At 41.9% G+C, this 25,914-nt stretch overlaps 1 protein-coding gene across 1 annotated transcript; it reads left to right on the top strand.

The window, feature by feature from the left end:
- Window positions 1-10,772: 10,772 nt before the first annotated feature.
- Smu1 (SMU1 DNA replication regulator and spliceosomal factor) lies at window positions 10,773-25,635 on the top strand. The gene is made up of 12 exons (XM_051187539.1): window positions 10,773-10,906; window positions 12,513-12,723; window positions 14,905-15,057; window positions 16,342-16,452; window positions 17,240-17,368; window positions 19,140-19,259; window positions 20,366-20,482; window positions 21,754-21,881; window positions 22,590-22,716; window positions 23,390-23,557; window positions 24,646-24,798; window positions 25,409-25,635. Exons 1-12 carry the CDS (start codon window positions 10,881-10,883, stop codon window positions 25,505-25,507), a joined length of 1,542 nt encoding a protein of 513 aa, XP_051043496.1. The 5' UTR covers window positions 10,773-10,880; the 3' UTR covers window positions 25,508-25,635.
- The last annotated feature ends 279 nt before the right edge of the window (window positions 25,636-25,914 follow it).

Genomic DNA, 25,914 nt, shown 5'->3' with positions numbered 1-25,914 from the left:
CTGATTTCTACATGCTTATGATAAAACATTTTAATGATGTAGAGAAAAAGAGGAGAATGCACATTAGTTAAGATCCCATCACCCTAGGGGCTGGAGAGATTTCTCAGTGGTTAAGAGCACCGGTTGTTCTTCCAGAGGATCCAGGTTTTATTCTCAGCACCCACATGGTGGCTTACAACCATCTAACTCCAGTTCCAGGGGGATCTGAAGCTCTTCTCTGGCCTCCATGCACACATGAGCTACAAAAACACACATGCAGGCAAAACACCAATACATAAATAAAAGTTAAATAAAAGTTTTTGAATAGTAAGTATTTAAATATAAGTTTTAAAAATTCCATCATCGACATGCTATTTCAAATATTCCTTATGGATTCATGCAAATAAGAAATTAGATGGCTAGGTATCAGTGGCTAGTAAACAAACCTCTTGTGATAGTTAATCTTAATTATTAACTTGAGGGGATCTGAATCACTTAAAAGACATGCTGGTCTTTGAGGGCATTTCCAGAAAGGATTTGCTGAAGGGCAGCAAAGATTCTCCCTGAGTGTATCTGCCATTAGAAGGCCCAGATAGCAAAAGGATATCTGAAGGAAAATATTGTTTACCTTTACTTCCTGCTTTGTATGAAGCTGCCACTGTCCAACTGTGTCATAACAGTCCTGGAAAGGCTTCAGGCCAGTGGTGAACACGTCTCTTCTCTTTGATGCTCATTGGTCCTAGGTTACCTATTTTAGAGATGTCTGCAACATTTCTGGAAGTGCCCTGGGGAGATCCTTTACCACAACCTCTTGGTGGGATTCAGGGTCCCCTTTCAGGGACCTAGAGGACTGTGAGACCCATGGTCATACATAGCCTATGATAGAAAAAGACTAGGCTGGATGCCCAGACCAGGTAAGAACCCTGGGGAGATAGGCAGGAGAGGCTTGACCATCCACAGAAGATTGCAGATAGACTCTTGATGGGATAGCTGGATGTAGAATGCTCCCCAGAGATGTAGACAAGGAATTTAAAATGGGAATGTATAACTTCTGAATGGATGGTGAGTGAGTGTGTAAATGCTTTTCATGGTCTCATAGCCTTGTGGCTAAGCTATCTGACTGGGTCCTAGCCTGTGGATCTGGAGAGCCAGTCTGACTCCATCTTAGGCCTAAAAGCCAAAGTAAAGACAAACTAGGCTCTGTGTTGGTCAGGGTTCTCTAGAGTCACAGAACTTAAAGAATCTCTCTCTCAGTAATGTGTATATGGAAATTTATTGGAATGGCTTACAGGCTGCAGTTCATCAATGGCTAGTTCTGAGTGGAAAGTCCAAGGATTTAGTAGCTGCTCAGTCCATTGAGAGCTGGTCTGCTGGGATCTTGAAGAAGGAATGGATGTACTGAAGGAGGTGAGGACAAGCAGGCAAACACCCCCTTCCTTCTTTCATTGTCCTTATATAGGCTTCCAGCAGAAGGTGTGGCTCAGATTAAAGGTATGTGCCTTCCAGCCTCAAGGTCTGGATCTCAAATGTGCCCTCCATTTCTAGATTATACTTCATCCCAGATATAGTCAAGTTGACAACCAAGAACAGCCATCACAGGTTCATTCCTGTTTATCAAGAATTGGGCTGTGCCCATCTGCAGCCTTAACTACAAATGGTTCTGTACCTCATGTTCCAGGAAATGGCAACCATGCCTTTGTTTCAGGTTGTTATGACCAACTCATCAAGCTTTTGTTCTACTTCTGTGCTCCACCCCATTTTCCTGCCAATCTCTCTGTCTTAGTTAGGGTTTCTATTGCTGCGAAGAGACACCATGATCACAGTAACTCATAAATAAAAACATTTACTTGAAGAGGCTTACCGTTTCAGAGGTTTAGTGCATTATCATCATGGTGGGAGGCACACAGGCAGACATGGTGCTGGAGAAGGAGCTGAGAGCTCTATATCTTGATCTGCAGGCAGCAGGAAGTAAAATGTTCACTGAGCTTGCCTTGAGCAAAAGAAACCTCAAAGGCTTCCCCCACAGTGACAAATTTCCTCCAATAAGGCCACACCTCTTAATACTGCTATTCCCTTTGGGGGCCATTTTATCTCCCTTCCTTTCTTCCTTCCTCCCTCCCTTCCTCCATCCCTGCCTTCCTCTCTTCCTTCCTTCTTTTATTTATGTGAGATGGGGTATCTCTGTGAATCAGCTCTGCCTGTCCTGGAACTCGCTTTGTAGACAAGGCTGGCCTCAAACCCAGAGATTCACCTGCCTTTATGTCTTCCTCCCAAGTGCTAGGATTAAAGGCGAATACCATCACCACCAGGCAAATAGTGCGCGTGTGTGCGTGTGTGTGTGTCTGTGTGTCTGTGTGTGTGTGTGTGTGTGTGTGTGTGTGTGTGTGTGTTTTCTAGACAGGATTTCTTTGTGTAGCCCTGGTTGTTCTTGAACTCACAGAGATCCACCTGCCTCTGCTTCCAGAGTGCTGGGGATTAAGGGTGTGTGCCACTACTGCCAGGCTGCCGTTTTCTTTGAAACCACTGCCACAATCCACTCCCTGGCTCCAAAGGCTTGTAGCCATAATCATAATGCAAAATTGCATCCAGTTCTACTTCAAAAGTCCCCATAGTCTATAACAGTCTCAAACTTATTTAAAAGTCTAAAGTTCAAAGTCTCTTCTGAGAGTCATGCAGTCCCTTAAAAGTAAAAACAAAACAAAACAAAAACAGATCATATACTTCCAAAATATAATGGCACAGAATATATATTACCATTCCAAACATAGGGAAGGGAGTAGAGTGAGGAAATAGTGGGCGAAAGCAAGACTGAAAACCAGCTGGGCAAACTCTAAACACTGTATCATTATGTCTGATGTCAGAACGTTCTTCAGAGCTCCAACTCTGTTCAGCTTTGTTAACTGCAACATACTTCTCTCTCTTATCATCATGGTGGGTGGAATGCCAGCAGAAATGTTCCTGGAGAAACTGCTGGGAGTTCTAAATCTTGATCTGTAGGTGACAGAAAGTGAACTGTGTCACTGGATGTGGCTTGAGCATATATGAGACCTCAAAGCCCTCCTCCACAGTGACACACTTCCTCCAACAAGGCCACATCTCTTATTGGTGCCACTCCCTTTGGGAGGCATTTTCTTTCAGACTGCCACACTTCCACACCTACTCCTGGACTATAATAGATTTATCTTCCCCGTGTCCAATGCAGACCCCTTGAACTCCACCTTAGGAAGAGGCAGCCCATGTACACCGTTAATTCATTTGATGATGATGATTTTCTCCTCCCATCTTTGGAATTAACAGTTCTGCTGAGGTTGTTTCTCCTGAACCAGCACTTACCTTCTATAACAGGAGGTAACCAAACACAGAGTGGTGGTGATAGTGTACTTGGGGCCCTACAGCAAGAACTCATAATGGCGAGAGGCAGTGGGCCAGGTAGGTACTTGCTTGTGGAAGAAGCTGATTTTGTCCCCATCACCCTACACACTGCACAGGGTCCTCCAGCCCCACTTCTTATCACTTGGTTTGCACAGTCCTGATGTGAGACCTCAAGAGTTCTGCAAAGACTATTAAGTCTCATGACACCAAGGAAGCACCATATTAGCTTCTCCAGAGGATGATATCTTGCCCATGATGCTCTTGGATTCCTGCAAGCTGCCATTGCCAGTGCCATACAGCACCCGGGTATTTTTTGCAAGATCCTATCCCTCCAAAGATGTCTGCCCTACTCAATGCTCTTCAACCCCTCGCCAGTAAGACTCTGGTCTGTTATGTAATATTTTGATCTCATTCTGACAATAAAGTTTGCTTTGATTTGAGCAGAGGGCAGAGCTAGCCATCAGCTGACCAAAATTAACCATGGAGGTCTTGAAGGACTGAGGGCAGATATGAGACAGGAAGTAGTAAGGCAGGGCTGAGAGAGGGTCTCAACCCTCTGGACTGAGGAATTGAAGAGAGAGGAGGTCACTGGTGGCTTCTCCATCACTTCTCTGATCATTCAGACTCTTACTCTGATATCTGGCTCCTGATTTTTTTATTGGTAAAGAATAATTAGATAAATACTTCACTGGTCAGCTTCATTTCATGGAGGAGCCCATCCTAAAATGTCCATTAAAGGAAATGTCAGGCTTCCCTCATCCATGAAGATGGCAGCTATGTTATCTGATTATATATTAGCCTGAAGAGAGAAAGCCTCTCCATGATTTCAGAAAAATTGTGAAATACTGTCTCCTCACGGCCAGAATTAAAGGTTGAGCTTCTCCCTAATTCAGATATATATAACACAATAAATAAATGACCCAGAGACAGATATTGGAGTTCAAACTTCAAGCTGAATATCAGAAAAGCAAAGTAGCAGGCCACTAGCTCTCACCACTACCTCAGGTTGGATGGGCAGATCCTGCTGCTTCTTCTCAATGTGGCTGGAGAATCCTGAGACTGAATGTCTTCCTATCCTCCATGTGGCCGGAGAATGAATGCCTGATAGACTACTGGAGACCCTGCTCTGTCTTTTATATCCCTCTAGTGCTAGGATTAAAGATGTGTGATCCCAAGTGCTGAGATCATCTTTGTATGAGCTGTTTCTCTTTAGGTATGGATCAATTTTGTATAGATCTTGGTGGCCTTGGACTCAGAGAGATCATTCTACCTCTCAATCATGTGTGCTAGGATTAAAGTTGTGTACCACCTCCTCTTCTTTTCTGGTTGCTGGGATTAAAGGTGTGTGCCTGGCTTCTAAGGTTTGTGGCTGACTTTGCTTTTTGAATCCTCAGGCAAGTTTTAATAAATCATAAAGAGTGTATCACCACAAATATGGAACTTTTTACTCATGGTAGCTGAGCCTACATCAGGGGAAATGACCTCATACATCTAGAGAGACTTAATGCAGCAATACACAGAAAAAGAAACTGCCTTGGTGGTGCACACCTTTAATTCTAGCACTTGAGAGGCAGAGGCTGGTGGATCTTGGAATTTGAGGTCAGCCTGGTCTACAGAGGGAGTTCCAGGACAGCCAGGGCTACACAGAGAAACCAACAAACTCAGCAGTGGCTCCTAATGGTGCATACTTTGCCTACTTCAAAGGCATTTACATCTCCCCAGGAGACAGTTGCATACTGGTATTCTTGGCCCCTTGTTTAGATGTTCTCCCAGGAAGTGATATCCAGCAACACTTATATCACTTAGATTCAAGAAATAAGAGAACTCCTATACTTTTACCAGCCCTTCTAGGAGTGGTCTTGGCAGGGTCCATGTCTACCTGTGCCTCTGCAATAGGCATCCAACAAGTTCAAGACAGCTAGCTCCCTACCATACTAATCAGTCAAAACCAGCACAAGAGAATGCCAAAGACTTATTTAGAAGGATCAAGGCTAGACGTACAAAGGAATGTCAACAGAGCACAGTTGGACAACATGGGGCCCTGTCTGGCTCCATTTATGGGAACCCATGATAACTTTAAGACTTCTATCAGGGCCATGCATCTTGAACACCCTGCTAGCATTCATCAAACTAGACAGAAAACAATAAACCCACAGATGATATTCCAGGAGTACCAACTCTTTTTTTTTTTTTTTTTTTTTCAAGAGAGATGTGTAAGAGGAGGGAATGAAGTAGAATAAGATAGAAAACACCGGTTATTAGATACTGATTTGTTGAGACATTAGGAAACCACTTAAAGCATGGCTTGTACACCTTTTGCCAAGCATAACTTCATTTTCTCCCTGGAGCAGAATGACCTAGAAAAATAGTTCATTGCCCTTAGCAACTGGAAAGCAAAGCTTATACCAGTTAACTGTGACAGGCCTTTGAAAAACCAAAAGCTGTCACTGGTGGTGGTGCATGCCGTTAGTCCCAGTGCTCTGGAGGCAGAGGCAGGTGGATCTCTCTGAGTTCGAGGCCAGCTTGATCTACAGAGTGAATTCCAGTATAGCCTGGAGAAACCTGTCTTGAAAAACAAACAAACAAACAAAAAACAAAACAAAACAAAAACTCCAAAACCCTCAAAAAACCAAAACCCAAAAACCAACCAACCAACCAACCAACCAACCAACCAACCAAACCAGAAAAACAAAACCCTCAAACCAACCTACCAACCAACCAAAACCCAAAAGCCCCCAAGCTAACTCCTCTTTGCTTGATTGCTTCCCTGCTCACTTGCCCCACCTTGTGGCTTTACAGTATAAAATAAAAATGAAAACTGGGTTTGGTCCACTGTTGAGCGCATTCATTTCTTGTCTTCCACTCTCATTGGTGTCAGAGCATTTATTCCAGAGAGACTCTTGAAATGTTATCACAGAGATTTTCTTTTCTTCTTTTTTAAAAACATAATTTCTTTATTGATTCTTTGGGAATTTCACATCATACACCCTAAATCTGCTCACTTTACAGTCCCCCCATGTCCCCCCTCACTCCTGCAGCACCCCCAAAATAAAATTTGATAAAACCAAACCAAAACAAAGCAAACAAAGAAAAACAATAACAAACAAAAAAAAAACCCAACTCAAAAAAAAAAAAAAAAAAACTCTTCCCTTCTCTCTTTCTCATCTCTCCAACACCTCTTCATTCATCCTGGTGGAACTGGGAGTGGCGTGGCATTTGGTATACCTTTTGTCCAATCACCTTTACTTGCAAATGTTTATTGCAATGAGTCATTGGTCTGGTTCAAGGCCTCTTGTTTCTGGTATACTATTATCATTGGATTCTCACTGAAACTCCTCTGGGATATCCTGGACAGCACCAGTAATGAAGATCTTGCAGGTATCGTTCCAAGGACCAGTCCATTCATGAGCGCCAGCAGGTCCTAGGTGGGGTAGATGCTAGGGTGGTCCAACCCAAATCCTGGCTGAGGGCCTAGGTGGTACCTGAGCTGGTAAGTCTGGGTTACTGGGGCTGCCTGCTTCAGGCGAGGGGGCAGAGCTAGCTCCCCTATGCTAATGCCATCAGGGTCAGTTCTCACAGGCCTCTTAGAGGGGTGTGGCCATTTCTTCCAAGTCCACTCCATGCAGAGTGAAGAAGCAGGGCCAGCTTTCCCAGTGCCAGCATGGGGCGGGGCCGGCTCAGCATGACCATCTGATTTCATCATGCATGGTTGCTATACCCCCAAACCTCCCCAGGTGACACAGGCCACAGACATCAACACAGAAACCAGCTGCACCTGGACCATAGACCCAGACATGGCCCTCAGCAGCAGCTCAACCCCACACGACATCCTGTATCCAGGTAGAAGCCCTAATCACTCAGATTGGGATGAGTCTTGCAGCGGCTTGGCACCCCGGACACCAAGCCCACAGCTTGTGGCCTCAACCCTGGGCTTCTGTGTACCCTTTGGTGGCAACATGCATCTTGGACTTCAACACAGACCCCCAGCCTGGGTACGACCACTGACCCAAACATGGTCCTCGGCAGCAGCCAGGGTAGACGCCACCCTGCCTCAGATTGGTACTGCCCTAACAGCAGTATGGCCCTCCCACACCAACATGGCCTCAGACCTTGAACATCCACATGGCCTTTGATGGTAACAAGAGCCTGGGACACCAACTCGGCCCCACGTGGTGGCCCAGACTCCTGGAATCAGCATAGCCCTTGGTGGCAACAAGAGCAATGGACATAAACACAGATCCTGGTTGCTGGAGGGTCACAGATCCAGAGATGGCCCCCAACCGCGGCCCTGACCTGGACGTCGTGGCCCCCAGCTGGCAAGCAGGCCCACCACATCAGCCTGTTCCTCATGACCTTCATTTTTTTCCGTTCTGTTTCTTTCTTCAGCGCACCTTCTCTTTGTCACCCATTTACCACCACATAATGGAATTTATCTGCCCGGTGCCATAAGGCTGGTGGATGTCTTCAGCCAGCCTGGGCCTGCCAGGGTGGCCTGTGATTGTCTAGCACTCACCTGAGCAGAACTGCATGTGTGTGTATGGGGATTTTATTTTCCAAAAGATCTTTCTAAGGTTAAATAAATCAAAACTTAAGAAAATATGCTTATTTACTTAGAATTACTTCTTTTACATAGTACCGGGAATTGAACCCAGGTCTAGTGGGAAATTCAGAAGAGTCGTTGTATCCGTGTTGTATCCGGCGTTTACTCCAGAGTGATGGCGCACCTAGACTTTGAAGCCATCTTTTGTAAACAAACAGTGATCAATATCTGAGATTTATGAAGTTGGGTTTTTTTTTTTTTTTTTTCTGTAAGAATTTCAGAGCCTTTGCATGATTTAACTCACAAGACATTTCCTGGCAAATTTGGAAGTCTTCTAAAGGCTGAGAATTCCTTAGGTAATGAGTTCCTTCCGATAGCCCCTAGATCAGTTTTTGGTATTCAAAACTGACTTGCTGAAAATGAATTTTGTGTAACAATCAATAAAATCACTTCCACAAGGCTGCTTGGGGTTCATTCCACAGTCTGTTCCTTAATGCTACAAAGCCTGATTACATCACGGAGTGTCTCTCTTCGATCTTCCCATGAGAAACAGTCTACCAACACCTAGGACCTATCACAAGCAGGCAAGCCCTACCTCTCAGCTACATCCGCTGCCCTCTTTGCACCCTTTATTCTTTAGATGGGTTTTCACTGAGTTATCCTTGAATTCCTGCAGCCTGAAAAGGCCTTGAGTTTGTGATCTTCCGACCTCATTTCCAGAGCAGCTGGCTTAAAGGCCTGCTCCACCAGTAACTAACTATTGGGACTATTTCTCATAGGGATTTCTGCAGTATGTTCTCAGTACTTGGTTCAAGAAGCTCCAAATATTTCATAACCTTCCCTTCAATATTCTAAAACTCATAGATAATACACAGATAGTGGGAAAATTAGTATAATGCCTAATGTTACATCAGAAAAATAAAAGGATCCAAAGACAGATATTGAGGGTCAAGCTGAAGATCAGGGAAGCAAAGTAGGGGGCAACTAGGTCTTACCTCAAGCTCAGACTGAATGGGCGGATCCTGCTGCCTATGCTCAGTGTGGCTGGAGAATGAATGCCTGATACTGACTCCTTCCTCCTGTCTTACATACGTCTCAAGAGTCCTGGGATTACAGGTGTGAGCTATAATTCTCTTTTAGAATGATTCAATCTTGTGTAGATCTGGGTGGCTTTGGACTCACAGAGATCTGTCTACCTCTTAATCCTGAGTCCTAGGATTAAAGATGTGTGCCTGGCTTCTATGGCTTGTGGCTGACTTTGCTTTTTGAATCCTCAGGCAAGCTTTAATAATTCATAAATAATACATCACTATATAATGTATAGGAAACATTTACAAATATTTTTTTATGGAACACAGTGATTTTTTTAGATTGGGTCTCACTGTACAGCCCTGTCTAGCTTGAAAAGTCAGACCTTGAACTCATAGAGATCCACCTGCCTTTTTACACTATGCCACACACCCAAGATACAGTGATACTCATTTCCATCTTAAAACCCTTGGTAAACCAGGTAGTGGTACAAGACTTTCATCCCAGCACTCCTGAGGCCAAGTGGATCTTCCAGTTTCAGGCCAGTCTGGTTTACAGAGTGAGTTCCAGGACAGCCAAGGCTGTCCCTAAAATAAAACCCTAAAATAAACCCTAAAATAAAAACTAAAAATAAATAAATGAGTAGCCCAAACTAAAGAAATAAAATACTTGATGTCAGAAAGCTAGAAAGGGGCCCTAAGGAACAAAACTCGAGGCTTTTAAGGAATAGGGATGGGAGGGTAATAAAACACATACGATATGGAAGTAAAAAGGGAATACTGGGGGGGTGGGAAGGGTTTGAGATGTGATGAGGGGCTGGGAGATGGGGGTGGGGGTTGAGAATGTCATAAGGAAAGTATGGAAATGTCTTAAGGAAACTTGCCACTTTGCAGGACAATTAAAAAGCAGTAGGGGTTGGGGATTTAGCTAAGTGGTAGAGTGTTTACCTAGCAAGTAAAAGGCCCTGGTTTGTTCCTTAGCTTCAGAAAAAAAAAAAAAAAAAAAAAAAAAAAAAAAAGACCAAAACAGAACTCATTCATTACTATAAAGATATAATGAATGCAGGAGTTGTTTACATCTATATGAATAAGCCTGAATTTATAAAAAGAATTATAATTGCAATTATAAAAACTGATTCCATTAAAAATAAAATAAAAATTATGGAAGACAATAAATAAAATATTTATTTTCATAGGTAAAACAAAGAAGTAATTCTAACTGAAGTAAAATAGTATGACAGAGCCGGTTAGATGGCTCAGCAGGTAAAGGCATTTGCCACAAGTTTAAAAATGTTCGATTTTCGATACACATAGCAGAAGGAGAAAATCAACTCCTCTAAAGTTATCCTCTGTCCTTCACATGTATACACACAGACATACACAGTGCATATGCTCACACAATAGATAAAATGTAGTGAAAATAATTTTAAGCTTTTGGGTCTGTTTTGTTTTGTTTTTTGTTTTTTTGTTTTGTTTTGTTTTTCGAGATAGGGTCTCTCTATGCAGCCCCTGGCTGTTCTGGAACCCACTATGTAGCTCAAGCAGCACCGATAGGGTGGGACCGGAGGGCGGGGTTTCGAGTTCCGGGATAGCCAACCTATATAAACAGACACCGTGCTTGCGTTAGTGTGCAATAGGAAGCCCTGCCTCAGCTCAGCGAGGACACCCGGCGCGAGCCAGTCAGTTCTCCGCCTCCACCTTGTGGGTCCCGAGATCGAACTCAGTTGGCCTGGATCGGCGGCAGTCGCCTTTACTTTCTGAGCCGTCTTGTCACCTCCAGACGGACTTTTGACAAGTGCGCTAGTCTCGATCCCTCACGCACTGCGTAACCTTTGCGCTTCACTCGCTGCCCTTAGACCTTCGCCGGGCGGAAGTGACGCAAGGCGGCCGCCGGAGTTGTCGCGAAGCGGTGTGCGACCCGGTCTGTACTGAGAGGGGCCTGGACCCGGAGCGACACCGCTATGTCGATCGAAATCGAGTCTTCCGAGTGAGTACTGCTGTGGCTTGACCCGGCGTGGCGTGGCGTAGGGTGGAGGGGGCTCGGGAGGACGTCCGAGGAGGCTGCGGCCTCGGTTGGCTTGTCTCCTCGGTGTGCCCGCGGGGGAGCAGCCCTGGGGCGGGCGGCCCGGAGCCCCGCGGCCCGCTTGTGGGGCTGGAGAGGCACTCGGAGCCGACCTGACTGCTCTGCCCTAACCCACCCCTCACTCAGTGCAGTCGGCGTGTAACAAGTCCCCCAGCCTGCCCGGGAGGCAGCTTCTCGTCTTAGTCCGCAAAGGCTCGGCTGCTTCCATTTGCTCAGTCCCAATGTGGCGCCGAGTTCTGGTTTGCAGCTTGTAGATGGAGAGCGGCTGTGTGGACAGAGAGACAGAGTTTGAGGTTTGGGTCAGAAGAGTGATGCTTAGTAACACGGGGACGGCGAGGAGCCAGGCAGGCGTGGAGTTACTGATTGCATGCTGAGTCTTTCGTGAACTTGGCCAGGACTCCATCCTTTGCCTCTTCTTGCTAACAAGTAAAATGTAAATTAGCAGACGTTTGTGTTCGGAGTGCAAGGGAGGTAGATCTGTCCTTAGATCTGCAGAACGGGGAGGTTTTTATTAAATTTCCCGAAACTGAGACCTGCTGTGTATTGTTTAAGACTGGAAACCTGGCATGAAGTGTGCTCATCTATAATCGTAGCACTAAAGAGGAAGGTAGGAAGGTCTTGTCATTTTTTTTTTTAAAGGAACCAAGATTTTATATAGCAATTTAAATGATCCTTTTCTTCCTCCCTCCCTTCCTTCCTTTCTTTCCATCTGCCTATCTATGTTTTTATTTATTTGGCTTATTTGTCATTTTTTAATGGGTCAGGATTTTCTACAGCAATGTAGATCTTATTTACGTATTTATTTGGCTTGTCATTTTTTAAATGGACCAAGATTTTCTATAGCAATGTAGATGATTCAATCTATTTATTTAACAATTGAATTTATTAATGATTCAATTTACTTAATGACTATTTACTTATTTATTTGACTTGTCATTGTTTTAAATTGACCAAGATTTACCGGAGCAACGTAGATAATCTTATTTAATAATGCAATCAATTTATTTAATGATTCAATCTATTTAATGATTTATTTATTTGGCTTTTCATTTTTTTTTTTTAAAGGATCAAGATTTCCTACAGCAATGTAGATGATTTTTATCTATGTCTGTTTGTTTATCTATCTGGCTTGTAAATTTTTTTTATTTGGATTAAAGCTGTATGCCCCCACCATCTGGCCAGATGCTTTAAAAAATATCATTGACTATTGTAGGTTTAAAGTTTCTCACACAAATGTCCAGTAATCCAGTGATCCGAGTAGTAATGACTACCAACTTTCTGAGTAGGAGACATTGGGCAAATGATTTCTCCTCTCTGATCCATGGTTTTCCTATCTTTGGATGGAAGTCCTTTGGAATCTTGATTCTGTGACTTTTGCAAAGTTTTACTTTCATAATTAAATGGAAAGTGGGCAGTCGAAGGATTAAGTTGCCTAGTTAACCCAAAAGGTTTACTTTGGCCTCTGGTGACTGGAGATCTCTAAACTGATGTCTTTCTTTATTTCTTTCAGTGTGATTCGTCTTATCATGCAGTACTTGAAGGAGAACAGTTTACATCGGGCATTGGCCACCTTACAGGAGGAGACTACTGTTTCTCTCAATACTGTGGACAGCATTGAAAGTTTCGTGGCTGATATTAATAGTGGCCATTGGGATACTGTGTTACAGGCTATACAGTCTCTGAAATTGCCAGACAAAACCCTTATTGATCTCTATGAACAGGTAATGTTCCTGAGGTTTTATGGTTTGGTCCCTTAACTGGGAAGTATCAGTGAGCTTTCCTTCAAATGCTCAAGGGACATATAAATGACTGTAAAACGGAAAAAATACACATCTTCAAGACTCAACCGTGTATTTTTTTTCTTCCATCTTGGAAGAGTCAGTATTTTTTCAAATTTAAATTATTTCTTGGTATGGTTTTGAGGCTGGAACCCAGGGAAACTGAATTACTTTTTAGGTGGCCATAAAATAAGTATTCTAAAGTTCTAAAGTTGAGTGTGGTGGTTTGAGACCAGGTGGTCAACATAGTAAGTTCCAGGCCAGCCTAGGATATTTAGTAAGACCAGAGAGAGAAAAGTATTTCCAATATCAAATAATACAATGGGATTCAGTTAGGGCATTGACCACTTGGAATTAGCACACACCTGAATTAGCACACACCACTAACTTTGACACAGATTTCCCTCCCTTTAGATACTAGCTGCACTGTGTTGGGGTTGCTGGTGGCAGGGTGAGGGGGAGTGGGGAAGGGGTGTGTGTGACATTTTTAGACCACTTAGGCTTTTCTTCTCTTTCTTTTTTGTTTTGCTTTGTTTTTTCAAGACAGGATTTTTCTGTGTAGCCCTGGCTCTCCTAGAACTGGTTTTGTAGACAAGATTGGCCTCAAACTCAGATCCACCTGCCTCTGCTTCTAGAGCACTGGGATTACAGGTGTGCCCCATCACCACCTGACTTTAGGTCAATTAACTTTTTGGCCAACTGATTAAATTCGGGGACTCATGTGACGTACTCAAATTTAATAATTTATTAGAATGATCCATAGAACTTAGAAAAGCTCTGTATTTATGTGACTAAAGTCTTATTATTAAGGACACAGATCAGAACTAGCCAAAGGAAAAGACAGAAAGAACAAAGTCTGAGAGACCTGCATGTAGAACTTTGGTTTTGTCTCAGTGGAATTGGGTTGTGCCACTCACCAGCCAGAGGGTTCTGTTGTGGCTTTATTATATAACCCTGCTGAACATTACAATTTCCTGTCTTCATTTTCTACCTCCCCATTGACTCTTTGCCCCAGAGGTGGGGCTGGCTAAAAACCTTAATCTGTTAATATTGGCTTTTATGGTAACCATTCTCTGTCCCAAGGCATCATTTTAGCACAAACTTGGGTGTTATTCAGAGGGCTCTGGAGCAACAGATGGCTTTGTCTTTGTCACTAGTAGAATTCTAAGGGTGTTTTTTTTTTTTTTTTTTTTTTTTTTACTTTGAGACAAGGTTTCTCTGTATTGCTTTGGAGCCTGCCCTGGAACTCACTCTGTAGATCAGGCTGGCCTTGAACTCACAGAGATCTGCCTGCTTCTGCTTCCTGAATTCTGCGATTAAAGGAATTCTCAGGGTTTTATAAACTATGAAACAAGACCCCAGGACAAATAGCAAACTATTTATTATAAAACAACACATTGAAAAACAAACCAGGTCATTTACTTTCAAGCAGAGGCAGCCAGATCTCTGAGTTCAAGGCCAACCTGGTCTGAAGAGTGAATTTCCGGACAGCCAGGGCTACACAGAGAACCCTGTCTCCAAAAAAAAAAAAAAAAAAAAAAAAAAACCAAAACAAAACATCAGAAAAGCCAGGTGTGATGTTTCAAACCTTTAATCTTGAGGGGGAGGCAAGGGTGGCCTGGTCTACATGAGTACTAGGCTAGCCAGGGCTACATAGTAGTGAGACACTGTCTCAAAACAAACTAAGCAATATCAAAGAAGAGGAAAGAAAGGTGGAATTTGAAGGATTGAAGTTATTACTTATAGTTTTTTGAGACAGATGGGCTGTGTACTATGCTATTGTGACACCTATTTATAATTTAGTTATCCACTTGAAATTGCTAGTGAAGAAGATAAATGGTGTTTCCTAGTATAGGAAATACTTTTGACAGGCCTTGTCTGTATCAAACTTTTCTTTCTGAAAAATACTTATAAGAAAGTAGGCATGATAGCACCCAGCTTTAATTCCAATACTTAGGAAGTAAGAGGCAGTTGGGTTTCTGTGAGTTCTAGGGAAACCTGGTGTATATAGTGAGTTCCAGGACAGCCAGGGCTATATAGAGAAACCCTGTCTGGGGGGAAAAAAAGAAAGGAAATTACTGATAGAGGATGTGCTGAAAAATGTATATTCTTTCCATTGTCCAGGTTGTTTTGGAATTGATAGAACTTCGTGAATTGGGTGCTGCCAGGTCACTTCTGAGACAGACAGACCCCATGATTATGTTGAAGCAAACACAACCAGAGCGTTATATTCATCTGGAAAACCTCTTAGCCAGGTCCTACTTTGATCCTCGTGAGGTAAGGATATCTTAGTGAAAAGACATCTATGTTAATTGTGAAGATTAATTAATGAGCCCTTGTAAAATTTTAAAATTTTTGTTTGTGTATATGTGTTTGGGCAGGTGTACATGTGTGGAGGTCAGAGGACCACTTATAGAAGTTGGTTCTTGTCTTCTCCCATGGTATTCAAATTTATTTCATGATGCTTGGTGTCAAATACCTTTTCCCCACATAGTGATCTTATCCACTGATGCGATTATACATATACTCACACAAACACAGTTTCTTTCTCACATGAACTTTCACTAGAGGCTGTCAAAAAGCAAGGAAAGAACTCGGTAATAGAAAGTTAGATTTCTGAAGAATGAGTCTTTGGCCCTGCAAATACGTCAGGAACTAGACTCCTTCCTCTGTCTTTGTGGCTTACCTGTCCTCTTCAGATTGACTGATAGCAACCAGCTTTCACCCATACTTCAGAAGTGCAGTATGTAGAATTGGAAAGTTATTTTAAAATACTAAATTGTCTTAATTCATCACCTGTTATTTAGATATTTTATTTTCATGTTTTCCTCTTTGAATGTTTGTATCCTTTGCTTTTGAAAAAAAATTTTATTATATTTAGGTGTGTGTGTGTGTCTGTGTGTACATGTGTACTGTGTACAGTGTGCATGTGTGCTTGTTTGCAGGAGCCTGAGCAAGCCAGAGGCATTGAATATTATGGGAGCCCACAAGTGACTCAGTTCCATCTGAGTCTATTCTGACTCAGAGTTCAAGCCTGCTTGTTTCAGTCTCCTTGAAAGCTGTGAGAAAGTTCTGCTGGAGCCCATGGGAAAGAGCATATTATCTAGCAAGCTTCTGATGGCAGCCAAAAGGCACATGGAGATAGGGAGCTGGTTAATTGACTATGCTGCTCTTTGTTTTGCTTTGCCTCCAGTCTGTATATAAGCAGGGTCTATATTAAACTCTGGGCTGTCTGGTCAATGCTGAAAGGCATTGACCGGTCAGTCCTGAATCTATCCTGTGTTTCTGTCTGTTTCTTTTATCTGCCTTTTCTCAACCACCTCTACTCAGGTAACCCAGCTGGCTTGTTAGAACAGACTCTGCTAGACTATTCTCCTGAAGCTGGAATTATAGGCAGTTGTGAACTGCCCAGTGTCAGTATTGGTAATCAACCTGGTTTTCTGGAAGAGTAGTACATGCTCTTAGCTGCTGAGCTTTAAATATATATACATTAATGCTTTGCTTCTCCTTGGAGATGATGACACCTCTTTTTTCTTTTTCTTTTTTGTTTGTTTTCCCTAGGCATACCCCGATGGAAGTAGCAAAGAGAAAAGGAGAGCAGCAATTGCCCAGGCATTAGCTGGGGAGGTCAGTGTGGTGCCTCCATCTCGTCTCATGGCATTGCTGGGACAGGTAAGTGAACTCCTATAGGACTGAAATCACCCTGAGTTCCTGCTACTGGATCCTGTGTTAAGGCATATTTCTGAGTTAAGGAAATTACACAGACTGGGAATAGAGCTTTCCTACAAGGCTAATCGTTCAGCAGCTGTGCAGAACCACCTTTCCTCTTTTCCTGGAGCAGCAATGTAGGCTAGCCATCCAGGAATGTGGGATGTGCTGCTGGGGAACTTGGATTTTAATGTTCATGCTTCATAGAATCCATATTCTTACCAGTTCTATGGTCATGTCTGTGAGTTCAAGGCCTGCCTGATCTACAGAGTTCCAGGACAGGCTCCAAAGCTACACAGAGAAACTTAAAAAAACAAAAGATAGCTTTGCAATTCTTAATACATACAAGCATGTGTATGTATGGTATGTCATAGTATGATGTGATATTAGATGAAAACTAGAAATATAGTATAATTACTAATAGAACAAGTAAGCACATCATGTGAGAGGAAAATGATTTGAAGAGATTATTGTAAAACTTTATTAATGGCTGGTTTTGAGTTTTAGAACTCTGGGAAATTCCTGCTTTCCAAATTTTTGTTTTTAACAAAGAAAAATAGATGTGAGATAGTTTTTGCCTGTTTAAGTCTCCCATGAAAAGTCCATGTTCTTGGACACTGAACCATAGCTTGTGTGACTGGGAAGTGTAGTTTCCTCTGGAACTCATTCTCTCAGGCATGGTTTTGCCTGAGCAGCAGTTATTGGCTCTTCACTTCTACTCAATGGATTGCCATGCTCTCTTTTTTCACAGGCATTGAAGTGGCAGCAGCACCAAGGATTGCTTCCTCCTGGTATGACCATAGATTTGTTTCGAGGCAAAGCAGCTGTCAAAGATGTGGAGGAAGAAAAGTTTCCTACTCAGCTGAGCAGGCATATTAAGGTAGGGGCTGACAGCTTTTTAACAGTTGTGATTAGTTGAATGCTCATCATGTGCAGAGCCAGGCCCCATGGGCAGAAGCTGGGTACCAGGGAGGAGAGCTCTGGCAGTACTCAGGGTTCTCTTGGTGTCCACTGGAGTACTGCTGTAGCCTGGCAGTGGCACAGGTCAGTTGTATACACAAGTAGATACATATTTGACAACCAGCACATAATCTTATATTTGGAAAAATGTTCGCTCTTTGGTTAAATCTGAGACTATATGAACTTTATATATGCATGTCCTGTTAAACATTTGTGCTTAGTCTGCTGTTGGTCAGGCAAAGGGCCAGTCATGGATTGTAAAGTTGACTTGTAATGATTAGACCTAGAACCTCAGCAGACCACTGAGTTACATCTCTGGACTTTGATTATATTTGGAGACTGTTTTAGGAAAAGGCACAATCAAATAGTTCAGTTCCCAGAATTAGGGGTATGTTTAGTATATTAGCTTCTCTGTAACTTTGTGCTCTGAATTAATGGATTTTAAAATGCTGCATATTCACAGGCTTAAATAAAGAGATGGCTCAGTGGATAAAATGTTTGCTGTGCAAAGATGAGGACCTGAACTTGGGTTCCCAGAGCCCACATAAAATTGAGCATGTCAGCATGTATGTGTAAGCCCAGTGCTGGGGCAGCAGGGGACAGATATTAGGGGCTTACTAGCAAGCCATTGTAGCAGAATATGGGGAGCTTCATGTCTAGTGAGAGGCTCTGTCTTGAAGAATAAGGTAGAGAGAGGTAGAATCTGATACCTTGACCTCTAACCTCCATATGAGCATGCACCTGCATGAACATGCTTATACATTTGTATACTATATTGCAAATATGCACACATACAAACATTGCATATTCCTTAACTTGGACTTTGGTTCAGTATTTTGTATGTCTTTACTGCACTGTTTGTTTTAACTTCCACGTGATAATATTTTTGAGTCATACCATTGGGCTACAATTTTTCTGAATGAACATTTTTTTTTTTTTTTTTGCGTTGAAAATAGACCTAGACAGCAGGGTAATGGTTGTGCACACCTTTAATCCCAGCAATTGGGAGCAGACACAGTCAGGATCTCTGAGTTTGAGGCCAGCTTGGGCTACAGAATGAGTACCAGGATAGCCACAGCTACACAGAGAAACCCTGTCTTGAAACACCAAAACCAAATAAAAAAAATTTTCCAGCAGTGTGTGGTGATGTATGCTTGTAGTTCCAGCACTTAGGGTTATTGAAGTAGGATGGTCTCAACTGTGTGTGCTACATTGAGTTTTTGGTGAACTTAGGCCACATGATGAAATCATCTTTGAAAGGACAAAAATTTTTTGGTTCCCCCCTACCCCCCCTTTTTGTTTTTTGCAAATAATTTCATTGAAAAGGCAACAACATTTTGATATAAAATTGGTTAGAGAAAGTATACACCAGGGTCCAGGTGTAGAAATGCCTTCCAATACTCCACAGTATTGGCCATCTCTGCCAGGGCAGGGTTTCTCAAAAGGCTAAAATGGGCTGGGCGTTGGTGGAACACGCCTTTAATCCCAGCACTCAGGAGGCGGAGGCAGGTGGATCTCTGTGGGTTTGAGGCCAGCCTGATCTACAGAGCTAGTTCCAGGACAGGATCCAAAACAATACAGAGTAACAAATCCTGTCTCAAAAAAATCAAAAAGGAGGGGGAGGCTAAAATGGGAATTGTTTGTAGGCCATTAGGTAACAATGTATGTGTCCTTTGTTTCACTTGATACAGTTTGGTCAGAAATCCCATGTGGAGTGTGCTCGGTTCTCTCCAGATGGTCAGTATCTGGTCACTGGATCTGTTGATGGATTTATTGAAGTGTGGAACTTCACTACGGGAAAAATCAGGAAGGTAAAGTATTTCAAATGCATTAACTTACTAAGGAAGAATTGCTAATTTTCAGTTAATTATGTCTTATTTCTGAGTTAGATGATTGAAGAAGGACCTTTATGAAAGATGTATTTTTATAGTTTAAAAGCTCATTTAAATTACTGAATTTTCATTAAATGTGGGAAAACCTTTATTATCTATACTTTTCATGAATTTTTATAAAAATTAAACACTTTTTGAGTAACATGTCTGTCTAATATTTAGAAGGTGTCATGAGGTCTTCAAGTGTAGTATTCTTAGTCTCATCCTTGAGCCAGTCTCTTCCTTGGTTGAGCCTGGGTTACCCATTTTTTGAGTGTTCTAGCAGTTACTTATGTGTTCTTTTAATAATGTTACACAGATGGCAGCATACATGTCATATACTTTATTATGCCCCTCGATTTTGCTGAATTACATTGCATGCAATGAATCATGTGACTGATGTAATGAATCCCTTTTAGATGGTTGCCAGTCTCACCTAATTGTAATACTAATTGTATTTCTAAAGTTCTGTGAAGTTTATGACCACACTCCCCACATGTGTATGCACATGTGAATTTGCAGGTACTAATGTACGTTTGTATGGTGACCAGAGGGAACCTTGGGTGTTGTCAGTCAGGTGTTGTCCACCTTGTTCTGTGACTTAGGATCTTTTACTGGAGTGAAACTCCTCAAATAGGCTAGCTTGGATGGTCAGTGAGATCCAGACTTACCTCTGTTTTCCTCGCTCTAGGATTACAAAAGTACACCATGCATTTTTTTTTTTTTTTTTTTTTTTTTTTTTTTTACATATTTTGTGTGTTTTGGGGATCGTGCTTGTAAGACAATAACTTCCCAGCTTTTTTTTTTTTTTTTTTTTTTTTTTTTTTATTTAAGAAGCTTTCTCTTTTAAGGAAATCAAAATATGCTTTGCAGGGGCTGGAGAAATGGATCAGTGGTTAAAATACTTGCTGTGCAAATAGGAGAACTGGAGTTCAGGGCCCTAGAACTCCTGCTTTTAGTCAGTTTCTAGGGCTCTGGGTAGGGCCACTGGGACAGTGGTTTGGTTTTGTGTTAATTTAGTAACTGTTAATCATCACTTACTTTAGGATCTAAAGTACCAGGCCCAGGATAACTTCATGATGATGGATGATGCTGTCCTCTGCATGTGTTTCAGCAGAGATACAGAAATGTTAGCAACTGGTGCCCAAGATGGAAAGATTAAGGTATGGATCAGTGCCGAGAATGTGTACATTTAGACATTTTTAATTTTAATTTTTTTTTTTTAACATATTGATCCCAGTTACCTCTCTCCCTTCCTCTTTTCCACCCTCACATGCACTCCAACCACCCTCCCTTCCCATCCCCCTCCCAACTCCACATGTAGGGTGATGCCCTCCAGGAGGGGTCATATAAATCTGTCAAGTCATTTGGAGTAGGGACTAGGACTTCTCTCCTGTCTCTAGGTTAAGGGAGTATTCCTCCATGGGGGATGTGCCCGCAAAGTCCTTTTGTGCACCAGGAATACATCCTGGTTCCACTGTATGAAGTCCCTTAGACTGCCCAGGCCTTCTAGCTGAGACCTATGTTCAGGGGATTTTCAAATTTTTTAATGGTATGGTACACTGACACTCACTATCAAAATACTCCTATATATTTAACATTAGTTTGCTGCTAATTCCTTTTTCTTTTTCAATTTTACTAATGATTCTGTCTGGGATTATTAACATGTTTATAGTCTATTAACATGTTTAGGGTCACATAGTTGGTAAATTAGATACAGCACTTATATTCAAATCTGTTCATGTCTGTTTTGGTTGTAGCTTACTGTAATGTATTATAGGTTATCTATTCCTCCCTCCCTCCCTATCTATCTATTCTTATATATACACTTAAATGTATATTTAAAGGTGCTGGTATACAGCCCCATTATCTGTGGTTTCTTTTTAGTTGCTGATAATGCCCCTGGGACTAGATAAAATGTGGAAAATAGTCACTGCTTAGACTTGGATACTGGTTTTTTGTTTTGGTCTTGGGGATTGAACTCAGGGCCTAGACAAACACTCTTACCACTGTGTTGTGTTTTGTTTGAAAGATTTATTTATCTTGGTTTATTTTAAGATTTCTTTATCTTACATGTATGAGTGTTTTTCCTGCATATACACATCAGAAGAGGTCATCAGATTCCTTCCACTGGGACTGGACTAACAGGGAGTTCAGAGTTGCCATGTGGGTTTTGGGAATTGCACCTGAGTCTTCTATAAAAGCAAGTGCTCTTAACTACTAAGCAGTTCAGCACTGAGTCTTGAATCTTTATTTTAATAGCTTCTAAGAGAAGAGTTTTAAGTTTCAAAGGGCTCCATATCATTGTACTACTGCAGTAGACATGCCAGACTAAACTGTTAGCATGCACCTTGGTGTTGTCTTGCTATATTAGTACTGTGTTGTGGACTGTACCTGCTAACACCTTATTCACATTTTTATTTCCTTAATACAGGTGTGGAAGATTCAGAGTGGACAGTGTTTAAGAAGATTTGAAAGGGCACATAGTAAAGGTGTCACCTGTCTAAGCTTTTCTAAGGATAGCAGTCAGATCCTTAGTGCGTCTTTTGACCAAACAATAAGGTAATGGGAATCCCGAACTGTCCTCATGACGATTTGATAAATAAGACCAGGCTGGAGAGATGGCTCAGCCATTAAAGGCTAGGCTCACAACCAAAAATAAAAAATAGGCCCCAGAGGGAGAAGTTTCTAGTGAGTCTTTATGCTATTTCAGGATGGGGTGATAGGGAGAACAAGAATATGTGAGGCCTCATTTCCTCAGGTTCAGCTGGCACAGCACTGTTCTATGCATCCACTCTTTATCCAGAAGAGATTTGGAAGGGTGAAATAACAGGGTTTTGTGTTTCTCAATGTGTGGTCTGTGAAGCTGGGTGTGGAGGTGGAAACTTGGACTCACAGCCCTTGGAAGGCAGAGACAGATACACTGTGAATTCTAGGCCAGCTTGCACTCCCTAGTAAAACTCTTGCCTTAAAGAACAAAAAATGTGGTCTGGAGCCACTTGTGTCATAATTACTTTAAGAGGACGACCTTTTTACAGAGTCCTGGGATGTAGCTGAGACCCATTAGTTAATCCCCTAGTTACTAGTCTGGGTAGAAGCCTGTGGTTACTGATATTTCTTGCAGTCTCTTGCTGAGTAGTTTGTATTTATCCTGTTTCTTTATGTATATTTCTTCATTTAATTTTGTAATACTTTGGCAATTCATGTAAAATGCATTCAATGATTTGCTTCCAAAGTAACATTGAGTATTCTTTTCATTTTATTTGATAGAATTCATGGTTTAAAATCTGGAAAAACACTGAAAGAATTTCGAGGTCATTCCTCCTTTGTTAATGAGGCAACATTTACACAAGATGGACATTACATTATCAGTGCATCTTCTGATGGCACTGTGAAGGTAAAGTATCACCATTGACTCATTCTGGGATGTCTGTTTCATAGTTGCTTTTTAAGAAGGCAGCATTGGTGAGGATGGTGATGGTACAGCTTGGGAACCAGAGACAAAAGTATGCTGTGTGTGTTCCCTGTTTGTTTGTCTATATGACACACTCATATAACCTCAGACTCATACAACCCAAGCTTTGTCATGTATAGAAAGAGTTCTTCTAAATGTAGTGACCCTGAGCCACATCTTTGGTCCCTGGGTAATTTTCCTCCCTTCTTTCCTAGACTGTCTTAGAATATTATACTTTCTCAAACTAGGGGTCCTTTTATCTCAGCCTCCTGATGGTTGAAATGATAGGTATGTACCATCATGCCTGGTATTTTTTGTTTGGCTTGAGACAGGATCTTGCTATACAGTAACCCAGGCTGACCTTGAACTCTCCACTCCTTGAGGCTGTGATTAGAGATATGTGCCACTGTGCTGGCTTCTAGTTGTTTATGAAGATAGCATGATCCTGCATCATAAATGGTTTTTATTTTATTATGCCAGTGAAATGATGAAGAGTGAGTACATGTGGCAGTGTTGGTCATTTCATTTTCTTAAAACCTAATTGTTAATTTTTAATCTTTAACACTTTAGAGATTCTCATAATCTAAATGTTATGCTTCACATTTTTGTATGGTAGATCTGGAATATGAAGACCACGGAATGTTCAAATACCTTTAAGTCCTTGGGCAGTACTGCAGGAACAGATATTACTGTCAATAGCGTGATTCTGCTTCCTAAAAACCCAGAGCACTTTGTTGTGTGCAACCGATCAAACACAGTGGTCATCATGAACATGCAGGGGCAGGTGAGTACTCAGAAGGTGCTTCTGGCCTATACTGTGACCAAACAAAGGTTTACTGGGTCTAAACTGTACACTGTGTGTATTTATCGACACACATACAGAAAGAAGTGTTTGATGCGTCTTCATCCTTCATCTAATCTGTCTTTTGTTCTTTTGAGACAGGATCTTCTTATGTAGCCTGAGTTACCCTCAAACTCAATGATCCTCCTGTCTCAGACTCCCGAGTGTTGGGGTTGTAGGTGTATACCACAATGCCCAGCTCTGGTCTGTCTTTTAGCCTCCTTTAGAACTGACCTGAAGATTTTCAGATAGCAACATTCATTCCCATTTAGGGAGATCCAGTGTGGTGTGGATTATTCTCTTATAACATCTACCACACAAGCTAATGTGGGATATTATTAAGAAGAAAACAGCAATGTCTCACTATGTAGCCTAGGCTGGCCTTTAATTCTGAATTCTCCTTCCTCAGTCTCCCAAGGGCTGGACTGCAGGCAAGCACTCCCAAGATGAATTTGATGTTGTATATCATAAAGTAAAATTTAGTGTTCCCTCCTGGATGGAACATACACATTGCATCTGTTAAGAGTGGACTGGCGAATTAAGTTCAGGTAGCACTGAAAACTAAAGCTATCTTGATTTAGAGAAAAGGATTATATGTGAGGTAGTAAAATTTGCCTCATTAGAACATGGTCAATAAAGTAACTGAAGGACAGGGTTAGTGACTTGGATGCAAAATTCAAAATTTCTCTCTGCTACTTTTGTTAGCTTATTAGGATGAATGGAACTACAGTAGTCACCAAAGTACAAAATAACAGTGTAAAATGTCAGTTTTTAAAATTCGTTTGTTTTCTGGGTGTGTGACATATGCCTTTAATCCCAGCACATGGGAGGGTAGAGGCAGAAGCATCAGGAATTCAGAGTCAACCTTGGCTGCATAGCAAGCTTGAAAACCATCCTGGCTACATGAGACCCTGTCTCCAGACGCCCCTATTAAATGTTAGGTTAGTGGCCTTGGTAGTTTAGCTGCCCACAGTTGACCTACTGCCAACCTGGTGTTTTTTTTTGTTTTTTTTTTTTTTGGATATGTGTAGATTGTGAGAAGCTTCAGCTCTGGTAAAAGAGAAGGTGGTGACTTCGTGTGCTGTGCACTCTCCCCCCGGGGTGAGTGGATCTACTGTGTCGGGGAGGACTTCGTGCTCTACTGCTTCAGTACAGTCACTGGCAAGCTGGAGAGAACGCTGACTGTGAGTAGTCAGGACCACATAGGGATGGGGGTAATGCACATTCTTTCTCTGAACGCTTCTGGAAACCTGCAGTGGAGGCCTTTACAATATCTATTAGAATCAGCTGTATGTAGTACAGCTTGGCTTCAGAGAAGGGACAGCTAGCTAGCTAGGCCACAATTTCTGGGGCAGAGGGGTTGGAGGGACAGGGTTTTCCCATTCTTTTTGAAGGTTAACTGCTTGCATATTTGTGTATTATCCTTCCAGTTTGATTACTTTTGACACTTTCAGTTTTAGGCTATTAAAATTTCAACTAAATTGAAGATACTATGAAGAGTAATTTTTTTTTCTTTTTTTTTTCCAAGATGGGTTTCTCTGTGTAGTCCTAGTCCTGGCTGTCCCAGAACTCAGGGGTCCACCTGCCTCTGCCTCATGAGTGCAGGGATTTTAAAGTCGTGTGCCATCACCTGGCTTATGAGAAATTCATGCCAGTTGCTATAATAATAAATGGTCTCCAAATTTTAGTGGTTTAACAAAATACTTTGTAATTATGTCTTCTCAGCCAACTCTAACGGCCTCTTGGGAGTGTTTTTACAAGTAAGACCCATGCACCCTGTTTTCCACCTTCTAGGTACATGAGAAGGATGTGATTGGAATTGCACACCACCCGCATCAGAACCTGATAGCTACCTACAGTGAAGATGGACTCCTGAAGCTCTGGAAACCCTAAGTCATCATTTACAGTGTAGCATGTACTTATGAGGAAGCAGAAGAGTGTTCATGTGTTACTTTTGCTTTTTCATGTCTGCCTTTGTGAGCAAAGATACTGTCTGAGTCACAAGAATAACTTTTCCAAATTTTGTTTAACAGTAGTTATCATTCAAAGCTGCTTTTTTCTTTTCTTTCTTTCTTTCTTTTTTTTTTTTTTTTTTTTTTTTTTTTTTTTTGTGAGACAGGGTTTCTCTGTAATCCTGGCTGTCCTAGAACTCACTCTGTAGAGCAGGGTTGCCTTGAACTCAGAGATCTGCCTGCTTCTCAAGCGCTGGGATTAGAGGTGTGCGCAACCACACCTGGCATCCATTTAAAGAACTTTTTTTTTTTTTTTTTTTTTTTTTTTTTTTGTTTTTGGCATTTGGT

The sequence above is a fragment of the Phodopus roborovskii genome, unplaced genomic scaffold, assembly GCF_943737965.1.
Source record: "Phodopus roborovskii unplaced genomic scaffold, PHOROB, whole genome shotgun sequence".
Taxonomy (NCBI): Eukaryota; Metazoa; Chordata; class Mammalia; order Rodentia; family Cricetidae; genus Phodopus; species Phodopus roborovskii.
The sequence above is the reverse complement of the archived record's forward strand: the minus strand, read 5'-3'. Positions and strand labels throughout refer to the sequence as shown.